The sequence below is a fragment of the Sceloporus undulatus genome, chromosome 5 (genome assembly GCF_019175285.1).
Source record: "Sceloporus undulatus isolate JIND9_A2432 ecotype Alabama chromosome 5, SceUnd_v1.1, whole genome shotgun sequence".
Lineage (NCBI taxonomy): Eukaryota > Metazoa > Chordata > Lepidosauria > Squamata > Phrynosomatidae > Sceloporus > Sceloporus undulatus.
The window spans coordinates 17,827,046-17,852,750 of NC_056526.1; the positions used below are offsets into that span (position 1 = coordinate 17,827,046).

The window sequence follows — 25,705 nt, forward strand, 5'->3', positions numbered from 1 at the left end:
ACTGATCATGGGTTTGTATGTGAAAGGACTTTTGAGCTAGTTTCTGGTTTCAGTTGTTGGACCCAAACTGAATTAAAAGAGCATGTGGCAGACATCCAACATCAGGGTTGCATAGAAAAAACTTCCATGTGCTGCATTATGGGTTGATTATGCTATACAACCCTTTTGTTGAAAAGCAAGGTTACGCAACTGAATGAGCAGCTAATTGCACAACTGAAGGGGGGAAAGAAGAGGATGAAATGTTCCTGTTTGTTGCTCCATTTGTTGCTGAAGCTCTTGGGTTGTTGCAGTTGTTTTTTTAACAAATTACATTTTTCTTTTCACAGAATAGCCAGAGCAGTTCAGGGAAGGGGGAACATCTATTCCTACCTAAAATATGGGTTCTTTTTATTTCAGGATAGACTGCTGCAAAAAGCTCAGCTTTTCAAGAGGTGCAGTTAGCTAGTTTTTTCCTGCTCTGGATGGGAAGGAGAGCACATGGTATTTATGCTAGAACAATAAGATTTTTAAAACACCATACCATTAAAAAAGAAGGCATGCCCATCTGGATCTCCAGAGACAATAGTGAGCAGAGATACTGAAGACATCTCTTACTAACCAGTTTTCTATAGCACTCTAAAAGCTGAACATGTACTGGCCATATTGCCTAACCAGATTCCATTCTCCTCCTTCTCCTCCCTGTTCCCAGCTGGACAGGTCCGTGAGGAAAGAAAATGCTTTTCCGAGAAGTCCAAGTGGGTGGGAAATGAGGCATTTATAGTGGGTTATCTTTTTTTTAAAATAGTTTGGACAGGCCTTGAATATACAACAGAATTATAGAATCAGAGAGCTGGAAGAGACTACAAAGGTCATCCAATCCAACCCCCTGCCACCCAGGAAGACACAATCAAAGCACTCCTGACAGATGGCCATCTAGCTTCAACAAACCTCCAAAGAAGGAGATTCCACCACCCTCCAAGGGAACGAGTTCCACTGTCAAACAGCTTATGCCATCCAAAAGTTCTTCCCAATGATTCAATAAAATCTCTTTTCCTGTACTTTGAATCCGTCACTCTGTGTCCTCTGGAGTAGCAGAAAACAAGCTAACTCTATCTTCAGTATGACACCCTTTCGTATATTTAAATGTGGCGATCGCGTCCCCTCTTAACCTTCTCTTCTCCACGCTAAACAAACACAGCTCCCTAAACCACTCCTCTTAGAACATGGTTTCGAGACCATTTGGTCACCCTTCTCTGGACTTGTTCCACCTTGTCAATATCCCTCTTGAACTAAGGTGCCCAGAATAAGACATAGTATTTCTGCTTTGGTCAGACCTCTTCTGGAATACTTTGTCCAGTTCTGGGCACTGACTAAATAATCATAATAAATAATGATGGTTATAAATCTTACTATATAAAATAACTTCTCCAGCAGATCATTCATAAACTTCTACAGTTAAACCAAACCTATACATTGTCAAAATCTAAGTTTAACGTGTTGCTCTCTTTTTCTCTCCTATTGTTGTTGTGTATCTTCAAGTCATTTCTGAGGCCACTCTATCATGGGGTTTTCTGAGGCTGAGAGGATGTGACTTGCACAAGGTCACCCAGTGGGTTTCTATCTATGGCCAAGCAGAGATTCAAGCTTTTTTATGGGTTTTTCAGGCTATGTGGCCATGTTCTAGAAGAGTTTCTTCCTGGCGTTTTGCCAGTATCTGTGGCTGGCATCTTCAGAGAAAGATGAAGATGATGCCAGCCACAGATGCTGATGAAACGTCAGGAAGAAACTCTTCTAGAACATGGCCACATAGCCTGAAAAACTCACAAAAAACTATGGATACCGATCATGAAAGCCTTCGACTTCACATTGGAGATTCAAGCCTTGGTCTCCAGAGTCATTATAGTCCAGTGCTCAAACCACTATGCTACGCTGGCTCCTAGACTATTAGATTCCCAATTTTTAAAAGAGGTAAAGGTATATCTCAAATAATAAGTTCCTCTTCATAATACAGTCACATGTCCATCTTATACCTAACATATCACTTTAAAACAGTCTTATCTATGTTTGTATTCATATTTGTATGTGAAATATGCAAACATACTGGGAGACAAGGATTGGTGCACAAGCATGCTTTTTGATCACTCCCAGAGCTTGATATACTTGGGTAGGAGAGAGGGACTCATAGTCCCAAAATTTTAATTTGCCAAGTTCTGTCGATTACATTGTCTATTACATAAAACTATTTCTTGAAATGTAAATATAAGTGAGGGGGGCTGATTAACATCATGTCCAAGACTTTTGTTGGGTAGCTTATCAACCTCACCACCATCGCCATGGACCTAACTGACAAAAATAATCCCTGCCCTTTCTTGCTGCTATTTGCATCCAGGAAGAAATTTCTGTTGGTGCCAACAGGAGCTTTCTCCCTCATGCAAATAGTAATTTTGTATGTATGTTTGTGTATATGTGTTATCAGAACCAGAGGATAGATAGGTAGAGGTTGATTTGAATACATCCTCTCCACCCCAATATAATCTGGTTCCCTCCTCTACTCATGGCAGCTGTTCATGTCAGAAAAAATCAATTGTATTAAAAGTAACAAGATATTTAACTTAACTTATTTATTTTTAAGCAGAATTGAAGCCATAAACATGAACAGTGCCTTTCATGCTGAAGATGGAGGGTTACATGCTGAAATACTCCCCCAAGAGACTAATAAACCTTCTTGCACACAGAACAAACAACAAAAGAAGGAGAAGGTCCCAATGAACGTTCCGCCGCACATTATATTTTAATATCCATGGGAATTGCTTCAAGGGAACATTTAACGAGTGCCTAAAGTGGCAAATTCCAGGAGAAACATTAAACTTGGTTCTGCTGGATGTAGAAACTGGTTTTGCCAGTGTCTGAAAGTACAATATAATTTATTTAAAGACTCAGAGAACACAAGACATTGAAGAATCCAAGCTGTATATAATACCAATATATGCAGTCTAATGCTCGCCTGGTTGCAGTGTTTTAGTTTGTGAGTCTTTTATCTACAGAACAATATTGAGTGGCTGGGTCAAGAAATGGCATGCAATAATCTCCTTTGTTAGGATGAACTGAAAGCATTCATAATTCAAACACACTTCTGCCAGTTTTCATTGTTCAGAAGAGGCCCAGCAAAGATGGCCACCACTGGCTCCAGCACATTCTGCTGGTTGTTGAAGACATCAGGCATCAAGTCTGCGCCACTCTGACCCAAACTTATATTCACAACTGATGTAGTACATATGCTATTTTATGTTTTGGAAACTGCCCAAATACAAAATGCTGAAATCATAGAATTGAAAGAGACCACAGGGGCCACTTCAATCCATTCCCCTCCCATGCAGGAAGATACAATCAGAAGCACTCCCAACAAAATGGCCATCTAGCCTCTGTTGAAAAACCTCCAGAGAAGGAGACTCCACTATACTCCAAGGCAGAGTATTCCACTGTTGAACAGCTCTTCTCATCAGGAAGTTCTTCCTAATATTTAGGTGGAATCTCATTTCCTGTAGCTTAATCCAGTACTCCTTGTCCTAGTCACTGGAGCAGCAGAAAACAAGCTTGCTCCATCCTCAATGTGGCCCTCTTTCAAATATTCAAACATGGTTGTCATGACATGGCTATCTTAATCTTCTCTTCCCCAGGCTAAACCTGCACTCCTCCTTAAGCTGCTCCTCACTTGGCATGGTTTCCAGACCTTTAATTTGCTACATTTTGCTGATGTTTTTCCAGCACCTCCCACCCCTCTTAATTCCTCTTCCACCGGGCATACAAGCTGCTCCTTGTAGTTTGTACACCAGTTTCCCATGCATGCTACATTTGCTGAAATTCATTCATTCATCCATCCACATAATTAGACATGGCTATGTGGGCCACCTATGGGTTCCCATTTTTGCTGACCTCACCCTTTTTGCCCAGAAACTGGCTAATTGTGCCTCTAGAAACACCTAGTATTGGCAATTCTCAGGGGAATGGGCCAGCTTTAGGTCCTGGGGGTGATGGTGGAGTATCTAGAGGCTTCTGTCAAAACTTCTGACTAGAAGTCACTTTTGAAATTTGGCCTCTTTGGGCAAAAAATAAAATAAATAGGCTCATCCTCCATTCCATATGGTCAATGAAGTCCCCTAGAAGCTTCTGTGGGTAAGACTGGCCAATTTGCTGCCAAATAAATGGTTTATTAATTCTTGAACCTGGAATCCAATTGTTTCATTAGCTCTCCTCTAGTTGGAGCTAAAAATAAGATTTAGGCAGATGTGACATTTTTAAACACTTCTGTAACTTTACTTATAAAACCATGAATAGAAAATGTTAATTGCATGATAATTTTAAAAAGTATAACCACATGTGTAAGGAAATCTACCTATGTGTATACTAAGTGTTACCCAAAAAGGTGGAGTGGGCTAGAGGATGGGCACCAGCTGTAGCAATGTCTTTAAATGCCTGGAGGAATTATAGCTCAAAAGACACTCACTTAGCAAGAGGCTGGGTAACTTGCAATACAAGCCACTGAGCCAGAAAAAGTGCAGACAATAGTTTCATCTAGCAAAACAACTATTGCATATAGTTGCCTATAATTTATGCCCCAAAACTGACCCTAAAATCCTGGGTCGACTTATATATAGGTCAGTACACTAATACTGCCTAGAAAGGTCCTGAAACAGGCACAGCCTGATGCCCCATGCCCCACTCTCCATGCATCGAGGCACGAGGTGTGTGTGTGTGTGTGTGTGTGTGTAAGAGGTTCTCAATCCGATTTGAAAGCCTTCTCTTCCCATCAAAGAAACACCCCATTTAGCTCCACTTCTGTCCCTCTCCAATCCGATGTTAAAAACTCTCCTTCACCAGCAGAGAAGTGGTGTTAGGTGATCAGGAGCGGTCAGGAGGAAGCGGAGAGAAGTGGTTTTTTCCCTTTTCCATCCTTTGTCATAGCCCCTTAAGGTTTATCCACGGGTCATATCAAAAAACCCCAGCCTCTTGACTTTAGAAAGAGAGTGGAAGCTTCCTTGTCCATGCAAAAGTACAAGACCACTTGCCTTAAGATCAGAGCACCAAACTGAGTGCAAAGACAAGGTGGCCCTCTGGTACTTTAGTTCTAATGTGGAGCGGTTTGTCTTCTGCTCCTATTCCAGCACTAGGCTTATTTATTAGTCACATTTTCTACCTTCTCCTTTGAGCTGTGTGCATGGCTTTCCTCTTCCATGCTTTATTCTTAGAACTACCACCTTATGAGGTAGATCAGGCAGTGAGCATGACTAACCCAAACCAATTGCCTTCCTCTTAGGTGGAAAAAGTGTGACTTGCCCATTGTCACCCAGCGAGTTTCCATGGCCAAGTTGTTTCCCAAGGTCCTAGTCCAGCACGCCAATCACTACACCATGCTGACTCCTATACAATGCAAACATATAGAAAATATGAAGTCAAAGGATTTCACGGCCAGCATCCATAGTTTTCTGTGGGGGGTTTTTGGGGGATGTGCGGTTGCATTCTAGAAAAATTTATTCCTGACATTTCACCTGCAACTGTGGCTGGCATGTTCAGATCTAGGTTCTGGCTCCCACCGAACCATTAAATTCACTGGGTGACCTTGGGCAGTCATTTTCTTTCCACCTGATCTACTCCACAGGGTTGTTATGAGGAGAGGAGCAGAAGAGAGCTATATCCACCTTCTTGAATTTATTGGAGGAAAGGTGGGATATAAAAATTCAACATGTAAAATATAAAGTATATTAGATTTATTTGACATTTTGGAAAAAATATACCACGGCTGGGACACTTTCTTACAAGATAGCAAGAAAAGCACACCATCTGTGCTGAAGAGTTTTAGATAACTTGTAACCTGGCAATGTTTTAAAGGCATTTTGCTTGGCTGTTGGTCAGGTGTGCCAAGCTTTCCTAAAATAACAAGTTTTCAATGTCAACAAAGTAATATAACAACAAAGTGTCTGTTTCTCAATAATTTAAATTACTGTATAATCATTTTATATTAAATAAAATATGTACTAATTAACAATGTCAGCTGTTTTACATAAATAATAATGTGAAGGGTTTTTTTTTCATATGGATGGATACCCACAACCATATTCTGCACATTTATAAACTGAAATTAAAAGAAAACAAATAGACCAAGAGAATCTATGCAGCTCTTACTATATACTGGTAAAATAAAATATTGGTTATTATCCCATCAGGTGCTTCATTACAAGATAGTCGGCCCTTCTTATACTCGGATTTTTTATACACAGATTCAAGCATACACAGTTTGCTTGAATCTGTGTATAAAAAAATCTGTGTATTAAAAAGTATAAATTTCAAATATCAAACCTTGATTTTCCATTTTTTATAAGGGACACAATTTTGCTATGTCATTATATTTAATGGGACTTGAGCATCCACGGATTTTGTTATACAAGGGGAATCTTGGAACCAAACCCCAGCGTATAACAAAGGTCCATTGTATAACTGATTGTATGGTTTTCTATGTTGTACTGCACACATTTAAGTCCACTGAGTTTGCTTTTAAAGGTATGTAACGCTCTGCAAGATTGGACTGAGCATCTTTTTTCACAATGCACACACCCCACACCATTTCACTAATTGTCTACATCAAACAATAATCTAAATTGACAGTGACTGCAACAAAATTATAAAATCTTAATGGTTCTTGGTATTATTATATCATGTGAGCAAATACTGTATCATATTGGGTTGGTATTCATATGCATGGCTGCAGTTGTACCCTTTCCATGGTGTGTCCAAATTGGAGACAGAAACCTAAATCCTGTGGTTAATCCTGAGCAGAGTAGACCATTCAGTCAATGATATTTACTTATATGTTGACTCATTATTTAACAATTGACTGAACAGGTCTATTGATTGGGGGATTCTGCGAGCAATGCTTCCATTGGGAAAGATATGGCCTTCCCCTCTACCTTCACGAGAAAGTTCTGCTTTATAGTAGTGTTGGGAATCACTTAGCGCTCCAGATGATTTGCAAGTGTCAACAGTCCTAGCCAGCACAGCCAATACTAAAAAAAATGCAAGGAGTCAAGTAACATCTGGGCAGCTACCTGGTTTCTACTCCTGCTTTAAAGTGACAGACAAGGTAGAATGGAATGATGACAGGAAGGATATTTTTATGCTGCAAACAAACTGGTTTACAGGGAGTCCTGGAAATAAAAATGGTAGGATTTCTTAATAATTCTGAGCATCATCACATTGCAATTCCCAGATCTCTTTAGGGGAAGAGATGGACGTTATGAGAGTTACAACACTATAAAGTTATATCCCCTTAATATTAGAGTTTTGGCTTAGAGAAAGCAATTTGAGGTATAGAATTTCATTTGCCCCAGATTCACACTGCTACATATTGCTTCCTTGTGTTGTGCAGAAAATACTAATTTAGCCTCCTTATACTAGTTAGCTGTGGTTGTTTTCAAAATGATTTTCTCCTGGAAATAGGACTACACAATATTCCAAGGCTGTAAAGATCTTCTTTTAAGGTCCTCCATTCTTCTTTCTCTCACTTTTCGAAGGATCCAGAAAAATGCATATTTTTAAAAGAAACCCTGTCTGTAGATCATACAATTCTTCTAATCCTCTTTTTCAAAAGCCTTCCTTCTTGGTGCCTTCTGTTCATTTATCACTTGAGCTCTCCTCCACTGATATTATAGGAAATGTCATTATTTTGATCATGTCTAGGACCTCTCTCCAGTTGCTCAGAAAGTTCATGGATCTGATTAGAGCTGCTTGCAACTCTTTTTCATGTAAACCAGGAGGTAGGCTGTTTCACCCCTACAAGGAGAAAAGAGGAGAGGAAAGACAGCATGTCATTATAGGTTATTGGCTAAAGTGGAATTAGTCCTCAGCAAGCATAGGCGCAAAAGAAGCCCTTTTTATCTCAAGCAAAACATTAATTCCATTTAGCTCAGCGCTTTGTTCTGATAAATAAGTAAGTATGCACAATTCCAATCTGGATGAGGAACACTGAACACAAGTGCCAGTAAGGGCTGGGGGTTGTATTTTCTTTCACCTTCTGCTCCAAGTGGTAACAGAGGATTAAACTCAGGATGGGAATCATCCAGCCCCCCCCCACCCCATACATTACTAGACTGCAACTCCCAGTGCTCCTTACCACTCACCAGGGTGTGAGTTGCAAGGCTACTGGGAGTTGTAGTCTGAAAACATCTGGAGGGCCACACAATTTCTATCTCTGACTTAAATCTTCCCAGCTGTGCACCATTACAGAAACATAAAGAAGAATATGATCCTAAACTACATACTATGTATTTAACACAGCATGGAGCTTAGCTTCAGTCTCTTACATAATTGTTATGCTGTCTTTACTACAGGTTGAGTCTCCCTTATCCAAAATGCTTGGGACCAGACGTGTTTTGGATTTTGGAGTTTTTTAGATTTTGGAATATTTGCATATACTTAATGATGTATCTTGGAAATGAGGCCCATATCTAAACATAAAATTCATTTATGTTTCATATACACTGTTTGCACATAGCCTGAAGGTACTTTTAAACACAGTATTTTTAAATAATTTTCTGTATGAAGCAAAGCTTGTATAAACTGAATCATCAAAAAGCAAAGAGGGGTCACTACCTCAGCTACCCATGTGGACAATTTTGGATTTTGGAAAATTTCAAAATTCTAGAAAAAGGATATTCAACTTGTATTTAACTTGCTGTAGTTATAGTTTTAACATCATCAAGCTTCATCAAAGCAAATCTAAAGCAATTTATTATTTTTTCCACATAGCCAACAATAGTCCTAGTTCCTCTACTTCCATCATCACTCTGGTTCTTCTAGTAGAATTAGGAGAAAACTTAGATATTCCCCACTTACCAACGGACAGATGCTCTTCCGTAGGTGCATTTGATATCATCCCAGGATACCTATAATGTGTAATGCAAAAGTAGCATGCTCGTGAGATTTATTCAGTCTCAACCATACCCAGTGTTGAAAATATGACAATTCATAGAACAAATATTACACTTTTTTCCTTACAGAGCTGAATCTTGATTTACTTAGAGTAGACCATACTAAGACCACACCAATTGATATTAAGGAGATTTCAGTCAGTCATAACTAAGTCCCAAATGACTTCAATGGGTCTACTGTCAATTACAACTGAAACTAAGCTAGGTGTGGGAATCAAACAGCTCTCCAAAGCATAAAATCACAAACTCTGAAGGAGCCATTTAATCCATTTCCCTGCCTGTGCAGAAATCTACCCCTACCCCTAAACCCTGAGAGATGATTATCTGTTCTCTGTTTACATGTTTTTGGACCACAGATCCCAGCATTCATCACCCTTGACTATGCTAAACTGAACTCAGATTTGCAGCAATGATTTGCACTCTGATTTGTGCCAATGTAAATAAAGACTGTATTATATTACTGTGGGGACAACAAAGGTTTTGCTCTCAGTAAAGTTAGTCCACCTCCTGGCTATTGCTGCTACACAAAGCAATAGCTGGGGTGTGACGTATCTAATACCCAAAGAAATGCTCATGTAGAAATGGTGTAAACATACATTCCAAGAGAGGAACTGGATTGCTTTGCTACAGTTCTAAGAGGTGAATTCTTAATATAAGAAGTGTGCTTTGGCTGTTCTAGGTCTATAAAAAGTATCCCATTGAGGGCAGCAAGTTTATTACTGTATTTGTGTTACAAGACTAAAATATTAATATAAAGCTGCAACTCACTCTTCTGCTATTTTTGCTGCTAGACCCACACTTAAAGGGGATACGGACACTGATCTGACTATCATATAAGACTTGGTTTTGCAACTTTGGGAGCCTAGGTGACAATATGGCAAATTCCAGAAAATCCAACCAGACTTAGACATGATTCAATCTTCTAAAAGATATAGGGGTGGAGGAACTATACCTGTGTCAAGTGGACACCACTAGGTCTATTTAGAAAGAAAATGTCCACTTGAATTAAATGTTGACAATGTAATACAGATAATGCTTCCTTGAGCCACGTGATATGGGTATCGTATGTTCAATAATTATCCCCTTTTGGTTGGATGTGTTACAAGATGTTAATTTTGTATTAGAAAAATCTTTGGCACTTGCATATGCACATGCACTTTTAAATTATATCACTGTGACATGGAATCAAACTGATGGTCAATGTTGTTGAATCCTGCATGCTTTTACTTTTTTAAGAAAACATTTCTTCTCCAAGGCTGAAAAGATAAAAACATTTTTTCCACATTTCTACCATCACATTTCCAATATTTCTAGTAGGGAACACAGAATGGATTTGGGGGCGACTGGCACCATATCCACTGAAAGATGTCCAGTGTGGTACAAAACTTTTGCTTAGCTCTCAGATCCTGCTTTATTCAAGAAGTATCAGGGAAATCAAGGATACGTTTCTTACCTTGTAAGTCTAGTGTGCTTACCTGACAGACACTGGAATCATTGAAACAATACCATTTGAGTTCTGTGAGACTCCAAACATAGGCACAGTAATGACCAAAATTAGCCGATCCCGAATGTGCAACAACAGCAAAAAGATCATACAGCCCATCATCCTAGAAAGAGCCACATAGAGAAATTTTTAGTGGAAGCACTACCCAAATGCAAAACTTCATTCTACCTGCTTGATATCAAAAGTAATCGCTATTAATATCAAACCATCACTGCCCCTGATCCTTTGTTATCTAAAGCTGATACTCCTCAGTTCTTTGCAAACCTTCCCTCAGTAAATGTTGCTCCTTGAAGGGTTACATACCACACAGCAAAGAAAAGGCAGCTTTTACTGGTGACTTTGACTTAAGTAGCAAGGTAAGATGTAAGAGTAGATTAGACTTTGAGACTCGTGTAGCCCAGAGACATAACATGTGCTAGACTGTGATACATTCTCCACATCAAGTGTTCAGTAGCTTCCTATGACCAATGCTAAGCACATTTCATCATATCTTCTAAGACCAGAGCAAAAGATGATGCAGAAAAGTATCTCACCTTTTCTTGGGAATCCAGACAATACTGTTCTGGGGTCAAGATCTGGCTGAAATCCAGACTTTGCGGGAAGGATAAGAAGCTGTTGATCTTCTGCGTCCGATAGTTTTCATTGCAGCAGAACCGCTTCAGATGAACGGTGAGTGTTTGTGGCAGATATGTGACTTTCATACTCTGCAAAATCACCATGTACAAATATTAGAAAGCAAAATATGTAACTGCACACAGGGAGGCTTTTTATTGGTGTTTACTTTTGTACATTTCTAATCGTTTTTAGCTTAGTATGTTTTTAATGATTTTATATTTTTAACTTGTTATATTGATATGATGTTTAAATATTTAAAAATAGTACTTTTTTTAAAAGTATCTTTTGTCAGCTGCCTTGGGTCCAATTTAGGACAAAGGCAGCTTATTAAATAAATAAATAAATAAATAAATAAATAAATAAATAACAATAATTTATATTCTGCCTTTCACCCAATACTGAGACTCAAGGTGGCTAGCAACATTTACAAATGATACAAATTAAAACCTATACAAAAAAAAATAATAATGTAGAGAGATTTTAAAAACCATTTATAAAGTTAAAAACACTAAAATGTATTAAAACACTATATACAGACTTTAAAAAATACCTTAGGGAGGGAGTTCAAAAGTCTGGGAGCAGCCATCAGAAGGTCCTTTCCGTTATTCCCACAAAACTAGCCTGAGAAAGTGATGAGACAGAGAAAAGGGCCTCTCCAAATTGAGATCTACACCTTCAAATAAACTGGACCTAAGCTGTATAGGGCTTTATCAGTCATCACCAGCGCTTTGAATTGTGCTGGAAAATGGACTTGCAGTCAGTGGAGTTGCTGCAACAAGAGAGGTTCCAACAGTGAGTACTGTATATACTCATGTATAAGTCTAAAAATTTTAATCCAAAAATTGGCCCAAAAACCCTAGGCTGACTTACCAATGTAAGTCAATGTAAGTAGACTGGGCCCTTGGTATCCCCTGGGGTTTGGTTCCAGGACTCCATGTGGATACCAGTCCATGGATGTTCAAGTCCCATTAAATACAATGGATAGTAAAATAGTGGCCCCTATATAGAATGGCAAAATCAAGATTTGGTTTTTGTAATTTAATAATAATAAAAATAAAATGTATTTATATCTTGCCCCTCTACAAATCGCAATCGGGGAGGCTTACAACATTCGGGGTGGCTTACAACCTATATATGGATGGGAGGCCACCATGATGCCACTGCCATCACGTGCTAGGGTTGAATATTTTAGAATATTTTCAAGGCATGTATGCTTGAATCCATGGATAAAAAATCTGTGGCTATGGATAGCCAACTGTACTGTATGTTAACTTTTATTTTTTAAAAAAGGAGCCACTCCCTTTTCGGAATAGAGTGGCGAAAGGCAAAAGCTTAGTCCATCCTGGAAGCACCTAAAAGTAGCACTGACTACTTCTACTCTCTCCATCACAATACTGCTGCTAACCTTTTTGAATGCCTGGGAAAGAAAATGGCAGAGATAGCAGCTCTTTGGCACTTCTCCTCAAAGGAGTGCTGAGAGGAATCAGGCTTTGAAGGATCTCAATAAGAAATTTGTATATGTTTGTCAAATTTTCTAAGTTAAAATCAGGCAAAGTTATCACATTAAAGTTAAAGGCTATAATCACTGCTAATGCAATCGCCATTTTCTTTGCTTTGCTTTTCATTCTTTCCGACATGGGCACATTTTCTTAGTGCCACTCGTGCCTTGTCACTTCTCCCATACATTGCCCAGCCATCATTTACCATAGTTCCCTCCTCATCCATCTAGCTTTGGATGAACATAAACAGTTATGCCTGCTGGAATTTTTAAAAGTTCTTTGGAATTGTTTTCCTTTGCTTTATCTTTTACATCCTTTGTTACATGCCCCTAGGTTTTTTACTCTTGATTTATTCACGGGTAAGATCAAAATCCACAATTTTGGCCCCAAAACCTGCCCTCAACTTATGCATGAAATCAATGTAAAGTTGAGCATATATGGTAACTTTAATCCTAAAGTCAAAGCAGCAAAAAAAATTCCAAGAAGTGAATTTCCAATCCACAATAAAAAAAGACAAAATTACCCGCAACCATGGTGTTTTCCGGTCACATTTTTCACAGTGAAATGCATTTTCTTTCATTAGTTGTTCAGGTGCAAAGAAAGAACACAATGAATCTTCCTAGAAAAGGCAAAAAAGGATTATACCAAGCAAAGGGCAGACGTGAATCCCCTCTAATTCAGGTCCGGTACAGATGGGCCAAAAGCGGCATTCCACTGCCAATATTAGGGTTCCAGAGTGCACAGCAACCACACGCTCCGGAACCCTAGCATGTGATGGCAGCGGCACCATGGCGGCCTCCCATTCATAGAGACCGCCATGATGCCACAGCCATACATCGCTGGCAGGAAGTGGTGTCATGGCGGCACCCCTTCCTGCTTTCAGTGTCACAAAAAAGAAGCCACTCTAGGCGGCTCTTTTTTGCAGTGAGTCTGTGCTGCAGCATGGGGGTGCTGCAGCATAGACACAGGGTTTACAGGGGCAGCACAGAGCCTCCGAACTGTATTACCCCTGCAGCGCAGAAAGGAGCCAAAAAACACACCTTTTTGCTTTGGCCTCTAAGGGAAATCAGCACAAAGAGAGAGGAAACAAATGTATATGAATATATAGGAGTGGTAAAGACCACTTAGAAAGTATAAGATACTTGATATAATAGGTGGTTTAGGATCTATGGTATAGCTAATATATAACCTAAAGCTAATATGTTTTGCTCTATTTTTGATGTTTTCTGTTTTGTAATTTGTACATATATGTTATATGATGTATGTTATATGTCTACATGTTTTATAAATAAATATTTAAAAAACACACTTTTTACTTCCTGGAAAGGGTGCTATAGCTGCTGGCACTGTGCCATGTGGATGCTGCGCCAGAGGAGTGCCATGACACCGCATGCCATACAGTGCGGCATACAACACCACTCTGCCATGGGGGTGGAGTAGGGATGTGCATCATGTGGTTGCCATGCCCCAACTCCGCCGCCAGGCTGGCTTTAATGGCTGGTCTGCACAATTCCATAGTTACCTCCTGATGTGTGAGACTACAATTCCAATACTGGATAAGAATAATGGGAGATATTTTTCTGTTGTTGTTATTATTTCTTAGCTGCCTCTCATCATGGATCAAGGCATGGAACAACAACAATTAACAGAGAAGCAACATCAATTAAATACATATCAGTTAAAACACAGATGAATTTAAAAGGACAAATAAGGTGTACACATATTAAAACGATGCATATTTAAAATTAATCACCAATACATCTGGACCAGAGCTTGGAAAAATTGTGTTTTGTTTTTAAAATAATTCCCCAAATCCCCCAGCCAAGAACACTCTGGGAGTCATAGTAAGGGAAAAATAATATTTCTAAGCTCTCATCCGAACACATCTCTGCCTCCTTCTCTTGAGCCAAAAGTTAGCTCTTACCTCTGCTCAGTGCCACAACAAGTCTCCCAAAGCACAAGAATAAGACTGTACAGTCAGTTGCAGTCTCCCAGACAAGGGACTGTACCTTAGTTCCTTTTGAATACATCAGAGTTTGGGTGGCCACTCCTGGGACCAATTTTGTGGTGTTATTGATGCCAAAAGTAATGTAGACTGCCAATCGGACAGCCAATCAGATGGCGGATGGCTTGAGCTCAGGAATTCTAGGTTGGCATGTGCTATGCCAATTGGGTTTCCACACTAAGTTTGGCATCACTTCTGAAGGGGGATTTTTAAAATTTCTTTTTAAATTAAAAATGTGTTTTGCAAAAAATGGGAATGCCACATGTCTAGGCAATCCCTTTGCACATCTTGCTTTTGCAGAAAACTCACTGAAACAACAGAAGTGGCATGCTTTAAAAAAACAGCAACAACATTCTGATAATTCCAGTTTTATTTTGAAGATAGCCTTTAGGGCTGAAGAGCGGGGTATAAATACCACAAATAAATAAATAAATAACTCCAGGAAGATAATAATACACCTTACCAACTTCCTGAATGCTCGAGAATCAAAATCAAACATGGGGAGGGGAAGCATCAGCATGTTGCTCTCCTTCTTTGTTTCGCATGAACACTCTTGGCACATTATGCATTCTTTCAGCCGGATGGTGTACAGAAGATTGAGACTTTCAGCCTTAAAGGGAATGGGGTGAAGGAAGGAGAGAGAAGAACCAAGAAGTGGATGAAAATCATGCCCTAGGAAGAGGAAACTTAAGGAGCTGGAAATATTTAGATTGGAGAAGAGGTGGTTAAGAGGTGATATGATAGCCCTGTTTAAGTATTTGAAAGGGTGTTATATTAAGGAGGGAGCAAGCTTGTTTTCTGCTGCTCCAGAGAATAGGATATTAGGAGGAATTTCCTGACAGTAAGAGTTATTTGACACTGGAACACACTTCCTTGGATAGTGGTGGAGTCTCCTTCTTTGGAGGTCATTAAGCAGAGGCTGGATGGCCATCTGTCAATGATGCTTTGATTGGGAGTTCCTGCAAGCAGGGGTTTGGACTGGATGGCCCTTGTCTCTTCCAACTCTATGGTCTGTTACAGACAGCCAAAATAAAGCTGCTTCGAGTCACAGTGGAGGTATGGTGTTTCAATGATGCATGCGTCCTAAGAGTCCAGAAGCCACACCAAAGCCACGCTCCAGTCTGGAGCAGGACAGGACTGCAAAGCCCAAGTCAGTTCTATCGGTTGTGTAAATAGTCCAGACTCAATTTGGATTTTGGGGCCTGTACAGTGTAAAAAGCATGCAATGAGCATGGGTGGAATTTGGGGTTTATAACTAATGTAGACAAGTCCATACTCCATCTGTCCAGATGCCCTCAATGTGAGTGCTTGAAATAATGGCCATCCAGGATTACCGGGTTGCTTTATTAATTTTGGTTAACCAAAAGTGCCTGGTTGACGCTCTTGGACACAGCCCAACAACCTTTATCTTTAGCTGGACTTCTCTGAAGGGAGCAAGCTCAGATAATACAACATAGCAAGAACACTTACCAGATCTGTGTTTGTGATTTGGTCCTTAATTAGGTTCCACAGGATCAAGAGAAGCTGAGCAGCATCATACAGGACAAACACTAGAGAAGGAAAAGACAGAACAACCTGAATTTAGCACAATGGATTGTTTTTATGTCTTCTTAGTGCTTTATTCAAATTCTGGTATTCTTACCGACTTTCACTACTGTGCTCCCCCAGCTTCAAATTCCCTACACATTTTTACCAGTCCTGCTCTACCACTCAATAACTACTGGTAATACTACACTGCAGTGTTTTGTCTAAATCATATGGGAAAGAACAATTACAAAACAGAATTTCCTCTCCCAGTGTGAACAAACCATTTCAGTTGCTTCTTACATCTCACATTGTGTTTTGAGAGGCACTTGGCAAGATCTAGGGGATGTACGGATTTCTGCTTCCCTCGCTGCATCTCCTCCAGGAGTAGGAGCATCTGGTAAGGGACACTCGCTTTTTGCTCTGCTGCTTCAAAAGGCACTTTGATCCTGCAACAGAAAACAGGAGAAACTATAATTTATACCTCATACTCAGGATTATAATCCTATCCACACCTACTTGCAGCTAAGCCCTAACAGAAATCTAAAGTCTCAGTGCCATCAGACTATTAGTGCATATTGGTTGGCTATACTGTACAGCAGCATGAGCAAAAAGTAGATCTGGATCTCTTGGTTGACTTCTGGGTGATCTGAAGTAGATGGGTAATTTTTTTTATAAACATTTGTGCAATAATAAATTTGTTGCAGGACTCTTGTTTTTTGCTGCAACCGACTAACAGTTACATCTGTGAAAATTGATTTCCAGTTACTTAACAATAGAAGCAGTAAAAGAACTCTCCTCTCACTTTAAATTATATTGCTGAAATTAAATTAATAAATCTCAGAATAAGAGGAGAACAAGTTGCCTGCTCATAGTTGGGAATTGTCAGCTCATCACAATCAAATAACAGATTCTGTCCCTAACAGTTACTGTAGACGGGTGGCAGTGACATCCTATCTGATAATACCATGCACAGCTGACCTGGTTCACAAACCTGTTGTAGCTTTAGGATTTTTATTTACGCATCCCCATACTGCAGGTGAAAGGACTGAGAGCCTTATCACATGTGAAAAGAGAGCTGAAACAGACTGGGAGAGTAGTAGCTTTCTTCATGCCTCTCTGCATGCTGCTGTAGCACTTCCATTCCCTTCCTGATGGAGACAATTGTAAAAGCATGTTTTTATTGCACTGAAAAAAAATCTGTTTGGCAAAAGGCATGCTTTTACAACCATCTCCCTTGAGAAGGAGAACAGAACTGCTACAGCAGCATGTTGAGAAGCAAGGAGGAGACTGCAACGCTCCTTCTCTGTTTCAACTTTCTGTTTTCATAAGATAAGGCTCTGAGGCTGAGAGTAACTTGCCTAAGGCCACCAAATGACCATGACAGAGAGGCTAGATCTGAACTTGAACTTACCCATTCTAAATCTGGTGCATTAGTCTCTATCTGACCTCACTTTCCACTCTAAATTTTTGAACATTGGCTGAGTGAGAAATGAAAAAGTAGACTCCCTGATTTTTCCTCACCTCCGAAGGATCATAGTGAAATATCTGTTCATGAAGAAAACTTGCAGCAAGGAATTGAGGCAGCAGCTTAACCCAATATTGTATAAGCCAACAGCTGCTGAAAAACACAGACAAAATATGAAATTTGCAGATTGGGTGGTGAAACACAAGAAGAAATATATAGATTTAAGATTGAAACACAATGGCAAGAATCCTCTATCATGGTCTACTTTATGTATACTTAACTACATAACAGAGATACTAGGAAACCCTGTCAGTGAATTACAAAGATGCATAATGGGACACCAGAAAGAGTGGTCCAATACACATCAGCACTCCCTAGTCATTGTACATCAGCCCCGTTGTGCATTAATCACTTTGCTGGATCCCCTACACAGGCTGCATTCTGGCACAATTTAGAACATTGGTGTTATCCAAAGCAGGGAACTGGGGGTCCCCCACCAACAGTATCAGTGTCTCCTTAAACGTTGGGGGAATTGCTTATTTGAAAGGAGGCCTGAGAAAGGTAGGTAACTGACGGGATTGTTCCACCTCTGTATAGAAGTACTAACTGAGGTAGAATTCCAGATTTAATGAATCAAAGAAATCTGAAATGCCATACAAGGCTTACCAAAGTAGAGGTTTCGAAAATTGGATAGTGAAGGCTTAGGATTTAGAGAGTGATATTTATCAGTCTGAAGAGGAATTCCCACAAAAGCAAAGTGTGGCTGAGACAGCATCTGAGGGCGATACAAGAAGGAAAAGCTCTGTACAGCTGGACAGAGTTCAGATAGGTGGCAGCTGTATGTGCAGAGTGACCATGAGTGGGTTGGGTATTTATCCGTTACGTATCTTCAAGGGATACTTAAAATGCCAACATAATGTACAAAGAGTTTGATTGCACACCCACGGGATTGACAAAAGGGGCAATTCTGATTTATGGTTTTAATTCTGGATTAACAAGACAGTGATTGGATCAGGGACAAACTGAATAAAATCCCTGAATATGGAGGGCTCACTGTGTAGTGTGGGGGTATCAGGTATGCTATCAACCATGAGAAAATTTGGGCCCTCTAGATGTCTGGGAGGTTCCATCTGGCATACCCAATACTAAGGGATTATGAAAGGTATAGTCCAAAACAGATGGAGGGCTAGGGTCCCCCAGGTATAGCACTTCTGCAAGCAGAAAAATAGTGTTAAAAGGGAGAATAGGTCCCTGGAGTATTCTAGAAGTGCTATTGTCCATTTCAGGTTGGGAGGGGGTTCTCCCAAGTGATGAGGGCTGCAAAAAAAGGCTTCAATGGGCCACATGTGGGCTGTGAGCTGTATAATTTCACCTCTCACTTGAATGGAAGAAAGCAGAAGTAATGCTGGATATGTTCAGACTAATAATTCACAGCACTACTACATAAAGGTATGCTACATCTACATGCTGTTTTGTTCCTTAACATTGCTGGGGTCAGAAAACAGAAAGGAGAAGTTGTGAGAAAACACAGGCAGGTAAATGGAAGACAGTGGTGCCTGGACCACCCCTGTAATTGGCAAAGAAACAAAAAGCAAAAGTTAAAAGCAATACCATTTCTTAAGTCAGCCAATCCGCAGATAGCTTTGAGCTTCTTGTTGTACTTCTCCCTAACATCCTCTCTAGATTCTTCTTCTTCTTCCTCATCAGTCTCAGCTGCCACAGTCTGGTATTCGTCCAGTTTGGGTGTCTTGATTCTCTTTCGCCGTGCAAAGCCTTGTCCCATCAAGTGTACTGTGCAGCACAAGTGGGCAAAAAGATGGTTACTTTATTCCTAAATCAAGTACTTGATTTGGGAACTCACTCAAATTAAGTTTCTCTTGCTAGATCAAAAATGGTCTTCCCCCAATAATTTTTGATTTCATGGATAAAAACTGGTTACTAAGCATCAAATGAAAGTGGTGTCATTTTTGCTGTATGGCCTTGAAAGGAAGGTTACTCTAAAACAGTTCCTGATGCGAACACTTCTGCGAACACAAGTTGAGTATCCCTTAGCTGGAATTCTGAAATCCAAAATATTCCAAAATCCAAAATTGTCCACATGGGAGGCTGAGATAGTGACACCTTATCTTTCTGATCATTCAGTGTACACAAATTTTGTTTCATGCACAAAAATATTAAAAATATTATGTATAAAATTATTTTCAGGCTATGTGTGTACAAAACAAACTTGGGTCCCAACTCCAAGATACCATGCTGTATATCAATTGCATTGGCTTCCTTAGCTGCCGCATCATATTGCCATCTCATGTTCTGCCTGTGGTCCAATAAGACTCCTAGATCCCTTTCGCATGCACTGCCATCAAGCCAAGCGTCACCCATCATATATATGTGCATTTCATTTTTATTGCCCAAGAATCCTACATTTATTACAGTTTTAATTCATTTTTGTTTGTTTTACCCCAGCTCTCTAATCTGTTAAAGTCATTCTAATCCTGTCTTCTGGGGTATTAACTACCCCTCCTAACTTGGTGTCTTCGATAAAGATGTTGGATAGCACAGTAAATGTGGAAGAAAAAAATGTGGCAGGTCAATTTACAAATGGAACACTCTTTCTAGCTATCGGAGGATGTGCCACCAACCCTGCAAATTCAGACTGCCTTCCCAGAAAATGAATCAGAAAAACAAACTACAGTCCAAAACACACTTCAGAAATAATCCAGTTTGAGACTGCTCTAACTGTCCTGGCTCAATGCTGGGAATTTTAGTTTATTGTGGCACCAGAGCTCTCTGATAGAAGGATACAGGTCTCACAAAACTACAATTCCAAGAATTCAATAGCATTGAGCCAGGGCAGTTAAAGCAGTCTCAAATTGGATTATTTCTGTAGTGTATTTTGGAACCTTAATTTCCAGTTACAGTCAGCCCTCCTTATCCACGATTTTTTATCCACAGTTTGATTTTATACACACACACACACACACACACACGTATAAATTCCAAAAAGCAAATCTTGATTTTGCCATTTTATACAAGGATCACCATGTTATTATGCCATTGTCTGTAATGTGAATATACATGGATTTTGGTATCCACAGGGGTCCTGGAAACAAACCCCAGTGGATAACAAGGGTACACTGTTCCTGTATCTCTGATTCTATTTTGGACAATTCCACCAACAAGGTATAAATTATACAATATATAATACAGTATTAACAAGAAATTTATATACCAACATAGCCATTTGTGTGTTGTACCCCACATAACAGAGTTTAGGAACATTATTTTGGACTATAACTCCCAGCCAGCACAGCGAGTTGTCAGACTGGCTGGGACTTTTTGGGAGCTCTTGTCCAGAAAAATCCCTTTTCCAAGCTTTGCATCAACATCACCCAAAGATGAAACTTACAGCATGAAAGCACTTTTAGTATCTTGTATGAAAACCACGTAGCCTGATCTTACTTTACAATCTCGCAAATTTCCTCTTGATTTCAATGTGACCCAGATTTGCAGCATAAAAGCCCAGATGGAAGCATATTTCCAGAGACAATTGCAATTTTATGTACCATAACTTGTTAGATGCATTAAAATCAGCCTATATGCACAGAACTGGACTATATAATGGAGCAATTGGCATAGATCTTAATGAGAATTATTGATCAGTATTTCTTACAGAATTTAATAGCTTTATTTTATTGCACTTTATTATTCCCCTCTATTTGCAATATCCTCATATGCAATTAGAAGACATAGCCTTCTTCCAAAAAGCATTTAATTTAACCTTTAATTTCTTGTTTTGATTATGCATTTTTCTTCCTTGTTTGCACACTTAAACATTTTATCATTTTAAGGCCACATTCCCACTACGTTTTAAACCGGTTTGCAAATTGCTTTGAAGCAATTTAAATGACCCTGGTTCAGACTTGAACTGTTGATGAAACGATTCGGAGAACGGGGCCATGTGCTAGACCCATTTAACCTGCATCTTTTTGACATTGATTTTTTCCACATCTTTTGGGATAAATTGATTCTGCACAAGTGTGTACCAGATACAGATTGGAATCAATTTCAAGAATGGATTTGAAAAACTGAATTCACTAATCAATTCAGTGTCAGTGTGAACAAGATGCGAATTAGAATCGATTTACTATGACGTGATAAGGGGTCGCCGATGGGAAAGCGGAAATTAACAACCTGTGTCCGCCAACCCTTCGACCTTCATACAGAAGTACATAAATGCAATTGCAGTGTTGGACAGAGGAAAAAAATCCCACTGAAAACACTTCAAATTTAACCAATTCATTTGCCAATGTGAACTACAAGTGGGTTATTTTGAGAGACTACCACAGGGAATGGTTTAAATTGAATCAACTCAATTGTCAATGTGAACCACAAGTGGATTGTTTTATTTTATTTTAGAACAAGAAAATGCCATTGGGGCAAATGTAGTGTGAACCACGCTCCGCTGCCAAATCGATCCATCAATTCGATTGCAAAGCAATTTATTTGTAAGTGGGAATGAGGCCAGATATGGGAACCAGCTGCCTTACTTGCTTTGGCTGCTCCTTTATGAACTCTTTTTGCGTTGAGGGCAATGTACTGTATAACATTTATAATTTAATTAATAAAAAGACACTTGAGTCTGATACATAAGCGGATACATTTCATTTGAAGGGATGGATAGTACAATACTGAACAAAATTTCTCAATCTCTGTTTCATACTCTTGAGATTAGAATGAGAGCCTGTGTGATGCAGTTGTTTTGAGTGTTGGTCTACAACTCTGGAGACCTGGATGCAAATCCTGGCTCAGCCATGAAACCCACTGGGTGACCTTGGGGAAGTCACACGCATGGCCTAAGTCGGAAATGACTTGCAGGCACGCAACAACATAATGACACACCTAAGCTCCATTACATACTGAATTTGAGTTCTTTCTCACAGGCAGATTCTTGGGAGGAAAGAGAAGATGAAGAAACAGAAAGTTATCTTCAAATTGCCTATCAGCTTATGTCTTTCTAAGAAAACTTCAGAGGTGGTTTTGCCATTTCCTCCCTCCAAAACATAGTCAAAGCACCTGGCATTCATTGTCAGCCTCCCATCCAAGTACCATCCAGGGCTGTCCCTTAGCTTTCAAGATCAAACTGAATCTGGTGCCTTTGGGGTATTTAGGCAGTGCCTTTTTATCTCTAATGGTATATGCACATTTGGTCTCCACCAAGTTATATATTTGGTTTAGTTATATCTGCCATCCTATTCACACATAACATGCAAGTCAGTTGCATAAACTTCTTGGGACTTATATTCTCAGGTAAATGGGCATAGGAGGTTTTTTGCTTTTCATTTTGACATATTTGGTGAGGAATGCGCAACAGGTTCTCTCACTGCAGAGACCCAGAAAGAAAAAAAGAACATTGGCTTTCTGAGAACAATTTCCCTCCATCTAAATCCACAAACGGTGTTTGCTTTTAGGAGCGGAGGATTCGTTTTATGGACCACTCATGAAAAATTATATTTAAAAGGTCCAGATTCCCTCTGATCTTAGAGGCTAAGCAAGGTCAACTCTGGTTAGGGTTTGGATGGGAGGCCGCCAACAAATGCCAGCCGCTGTAGGCTATGTTATAGAGGAAAAGACTGGCAAAACTCAGCCCAATTAAGTGACTGGAGTAACCATTGCTTGGTGAGGAGACCCACTTGGGCAAGTCACACTCTCTCAGCCTCAAGGGAAGGCAATGGCCAACCTCCCCTGAACAATTCTTTTAAAGAATACTTTCATTACAAATTGCAATTACAATTATAACCAACATTTCCTGGGAAATTAGATATAAGTTATAAAATGACAAGAAGGCAATGATACAACAGCCCCATAGCACATAATAAAATCAGCTACTCAGTCATGTAAGCCCACTGGGTGACCTTGGACAAGTCACACTCTCTCGGCCTCAAGGGAAGGCAATGGCAAAACCTCCTCTAAACATCTCTTTAAAAAAGATTTCTATTACAAACAGGGATTGCAATAATGATAGCATTCAATACCCCAACATTTATTGGGAAGTTAAAGAATAAGTAAAATAAATTGACTGGGAAATAAAAGAATATGTAAAATAAATGTATTGGGAAGTTAAGGAATAAGTAAAATAAATTTCCTAGGAAGTTAAAGAATAACAATGACCACAAAGCAAGGCTGCAACGCCCCAGGCAAAATAGCCCCATGTAAAAAACCAGAAACTCCATGTCAACTCACTCTAGAGAGACCAGGGTTCAAATCCCCATGGAAAAACTTTGGACAGGTCACATTCTCTCAGCCTCAGGGGGAAAACACTGGCAAACCTCCTCTGAACAACTCTTGGCAAGAGAAGAAAAAGAAGAAAGAAAGAAAGAAAGAAAAGCCAGGAGAGGAGTAGCCAGAAGTTGGACTTGACTTGAAAAAGCACACAACAAGAACAACACAACTGTACACACACAGACAGAAAAAAGTGAGAATAGTGCAATTGATCCTCCAAAGTTTCAGAACCAAACAGAGAGAGAGAGAGGAAAAAAGGATCCAAAAAGGTCAGGTTGGGGGAGGGGGGGGGGGGGAAGGAGGCAGCACTTACAAAGAGAGGTGATCCACTCCAGTTTGCTTTGCTCCTCTGGCTGCAAAGAGGCTCTGCCTCCAGCCCTCCTGGCTGCTTCTTCCCTTCTGAGCCCAGCAAAGCAGAGCAGTGCAGCTGCAGCCAAGAGCAAAGGCAGCAGCAGAGAGCGAGGTTTCATTTCCCACTGAAGCCCAGGCGCCTAGCGAAAGTGAAACTTAACACAGACTCCAGGGCCAAGAGCATGCAGTTCCTTCCAGGAGGAGACTAGGGGACCAGAAGACCCAATAAAAGCTTGTGTGTGTGTGTACCTATGTGTGTCTGCTTTGGGTCCTGGGCTGTGCTTCAGTTAAAACACACATCAAGTGAATAAGACAAACAAGAGGTACACACATATTAAAACAATCCACATTTTAAAATTCATCATTTCAGATTCACAATTTAGGACCTTACCAGATCAAAGCTAAAAACACTATGCGGTATATATAGTCAAATATATATAGGTAAAAAACGACTTTAAGACACAAAACAAGGAAAATGTTTTATATATTATATATACTTATGTTTGTATGTGTGTGCTTATATATATATATGTGTGTGTGTGTGTGTGTGTGTGTATGTATGTATGTCTCCTGTGTATAACAAAACCACTGTCCAAGACCCAAACCAGACACGCACATATATACACACGCAAGCTTTTAGTGGGGAAGGTCCTCCATTTTCCTGGAAGGTCCTCCATGCTTGGCCCTGGAGCTTGTGTTAAGTAAGTTTCACTATTCACATATTAATCAAATCTGTGAATAATCAAATCTGCAAAAGTCAAAGCCGCAAATGTGGAGGGAGGGACGAGTGTGTGTGTGTGTGTGTGCGCGCACTCATCCCTCCACATTTACTGCTTTGACTTTTGTGGATTTGATTATTGACGGATTTAATATGTTCTCTCTAGACATCTCTAGAAATTAAATTACTTAATTTCCAAAGGGAGACAAGCATGTAAATATATATAAGGGAAACAAATTGTAAAATTATTAAAGAAGTCAATGCTGTCTATCTAGAGTATGAAGCTAGAATTTATACTATACAGTATTCTATAATTTGAAGTAAAACCAATGTAAGAGTTTAAGTTACAACAGATAGGTGTTATATGATTTAAGAGTAATATTTGTGTTATATACGTGGATAAAGAATATAGATAGTAATAGACTTAGAAAGTTAGGAAACGGGAATATAAACTATGAAAAGTTTTAAAATGCAAATTATTATCATGGAATGGTTGAAAAATCAAAAAACAAAAGTAACATTATGAAACATATATAAAAACAATAGAGAATACATAGTAAGACTCTGAAACGTAGGAAACAAGGAAGGCATTGTTTATATTGTTTGTTTTACAGGTGGTTAGGTTAGGGTGTTGTGTCGTTATGTCAGTGTTTATGTGTGTGTGATCTTATTAGAGTCGTATGTACTTTTTTTGTTATGTATGTTCAATAAAAGTTATTTTTTTAAAAATAGAAATCTCTAGGTCCTCCAGCACAACTCTATAGTCAAATTTAACTAAAAGT

General features: G+C 39.5%; 1 protein-coding gene across 2 annotated transcripts; it reads right to left on the reverse strand.

The window, feature by feature from the left end:
* Window positions 1–6,337: 6,337 nt before the first annotated feature.
* Window positions 6,338–24,323, reverse strand: USP18 (ubiquitin specific peptidase 18). Of its 2 annotated transcripts, none has more exons than XM_042466875.1 (11): window positions 24,168–24,323; window positions 19,187–19,366; window positions 17,632–17,725; window positions 16,411–16,556; window positions 16,054–16,133; window positions 15,047–15,193; window positions 13,102–13,197; window positions 10,998–11,168; window positions 10,436–10,567; window positions 8,866–8,915; window positions 6,338–7,803 (listed from the first exon to the last, which is right to left on the reverse strand). In XM_042466875.1, the coding sequence occupies exons 2-11, from the start codon at window positions 19,356–19,358 to the stop codon at window positions 7,749–7,751; spliced, it is 1,143 nt and encodes a 380-aa protein (XP_042322809.1). In that variant the 5' UTR covers window positions 19,359–19,366; window positions 24,168–24,323; the 3' UTR covers window positions 6,338–7,748. The 2 variants fall into 2 exon arrangements, with proteins under 2 accessions (XP_042322809.1, XP_042322808.1); XM_042466874.1 differs by having other exon boundaries at window positions 17,632–17,728; window positions 24,168–24,314.
* Between the last annotated feature and the right edge of the window lie 1,382 nt (window positions 24,324–25,705).

Coding starts and splice junctions, on each gene's coding strand:
- USP18 (XM_042466874.1), bottom strand. CDS start 19,358: ATGGGACAAGGCTTTGCACGGCGAAAGAGAATCAAGACACCCAAACTG. Junction 16,557..17,631: donor TTCACTATGATCCTTCGGAG/GTGAGGAAAAAT, acceptor TTTCTGTTGCAG/GATCAAAGTGCCTTTTGAAG. Junction 8,916..10,435: donor ATGATTCCAGTGTCTGTCAG/GTAAGCACACTA, acceptor TACACATTATAG/GTATCCTGGGATGATATCAA.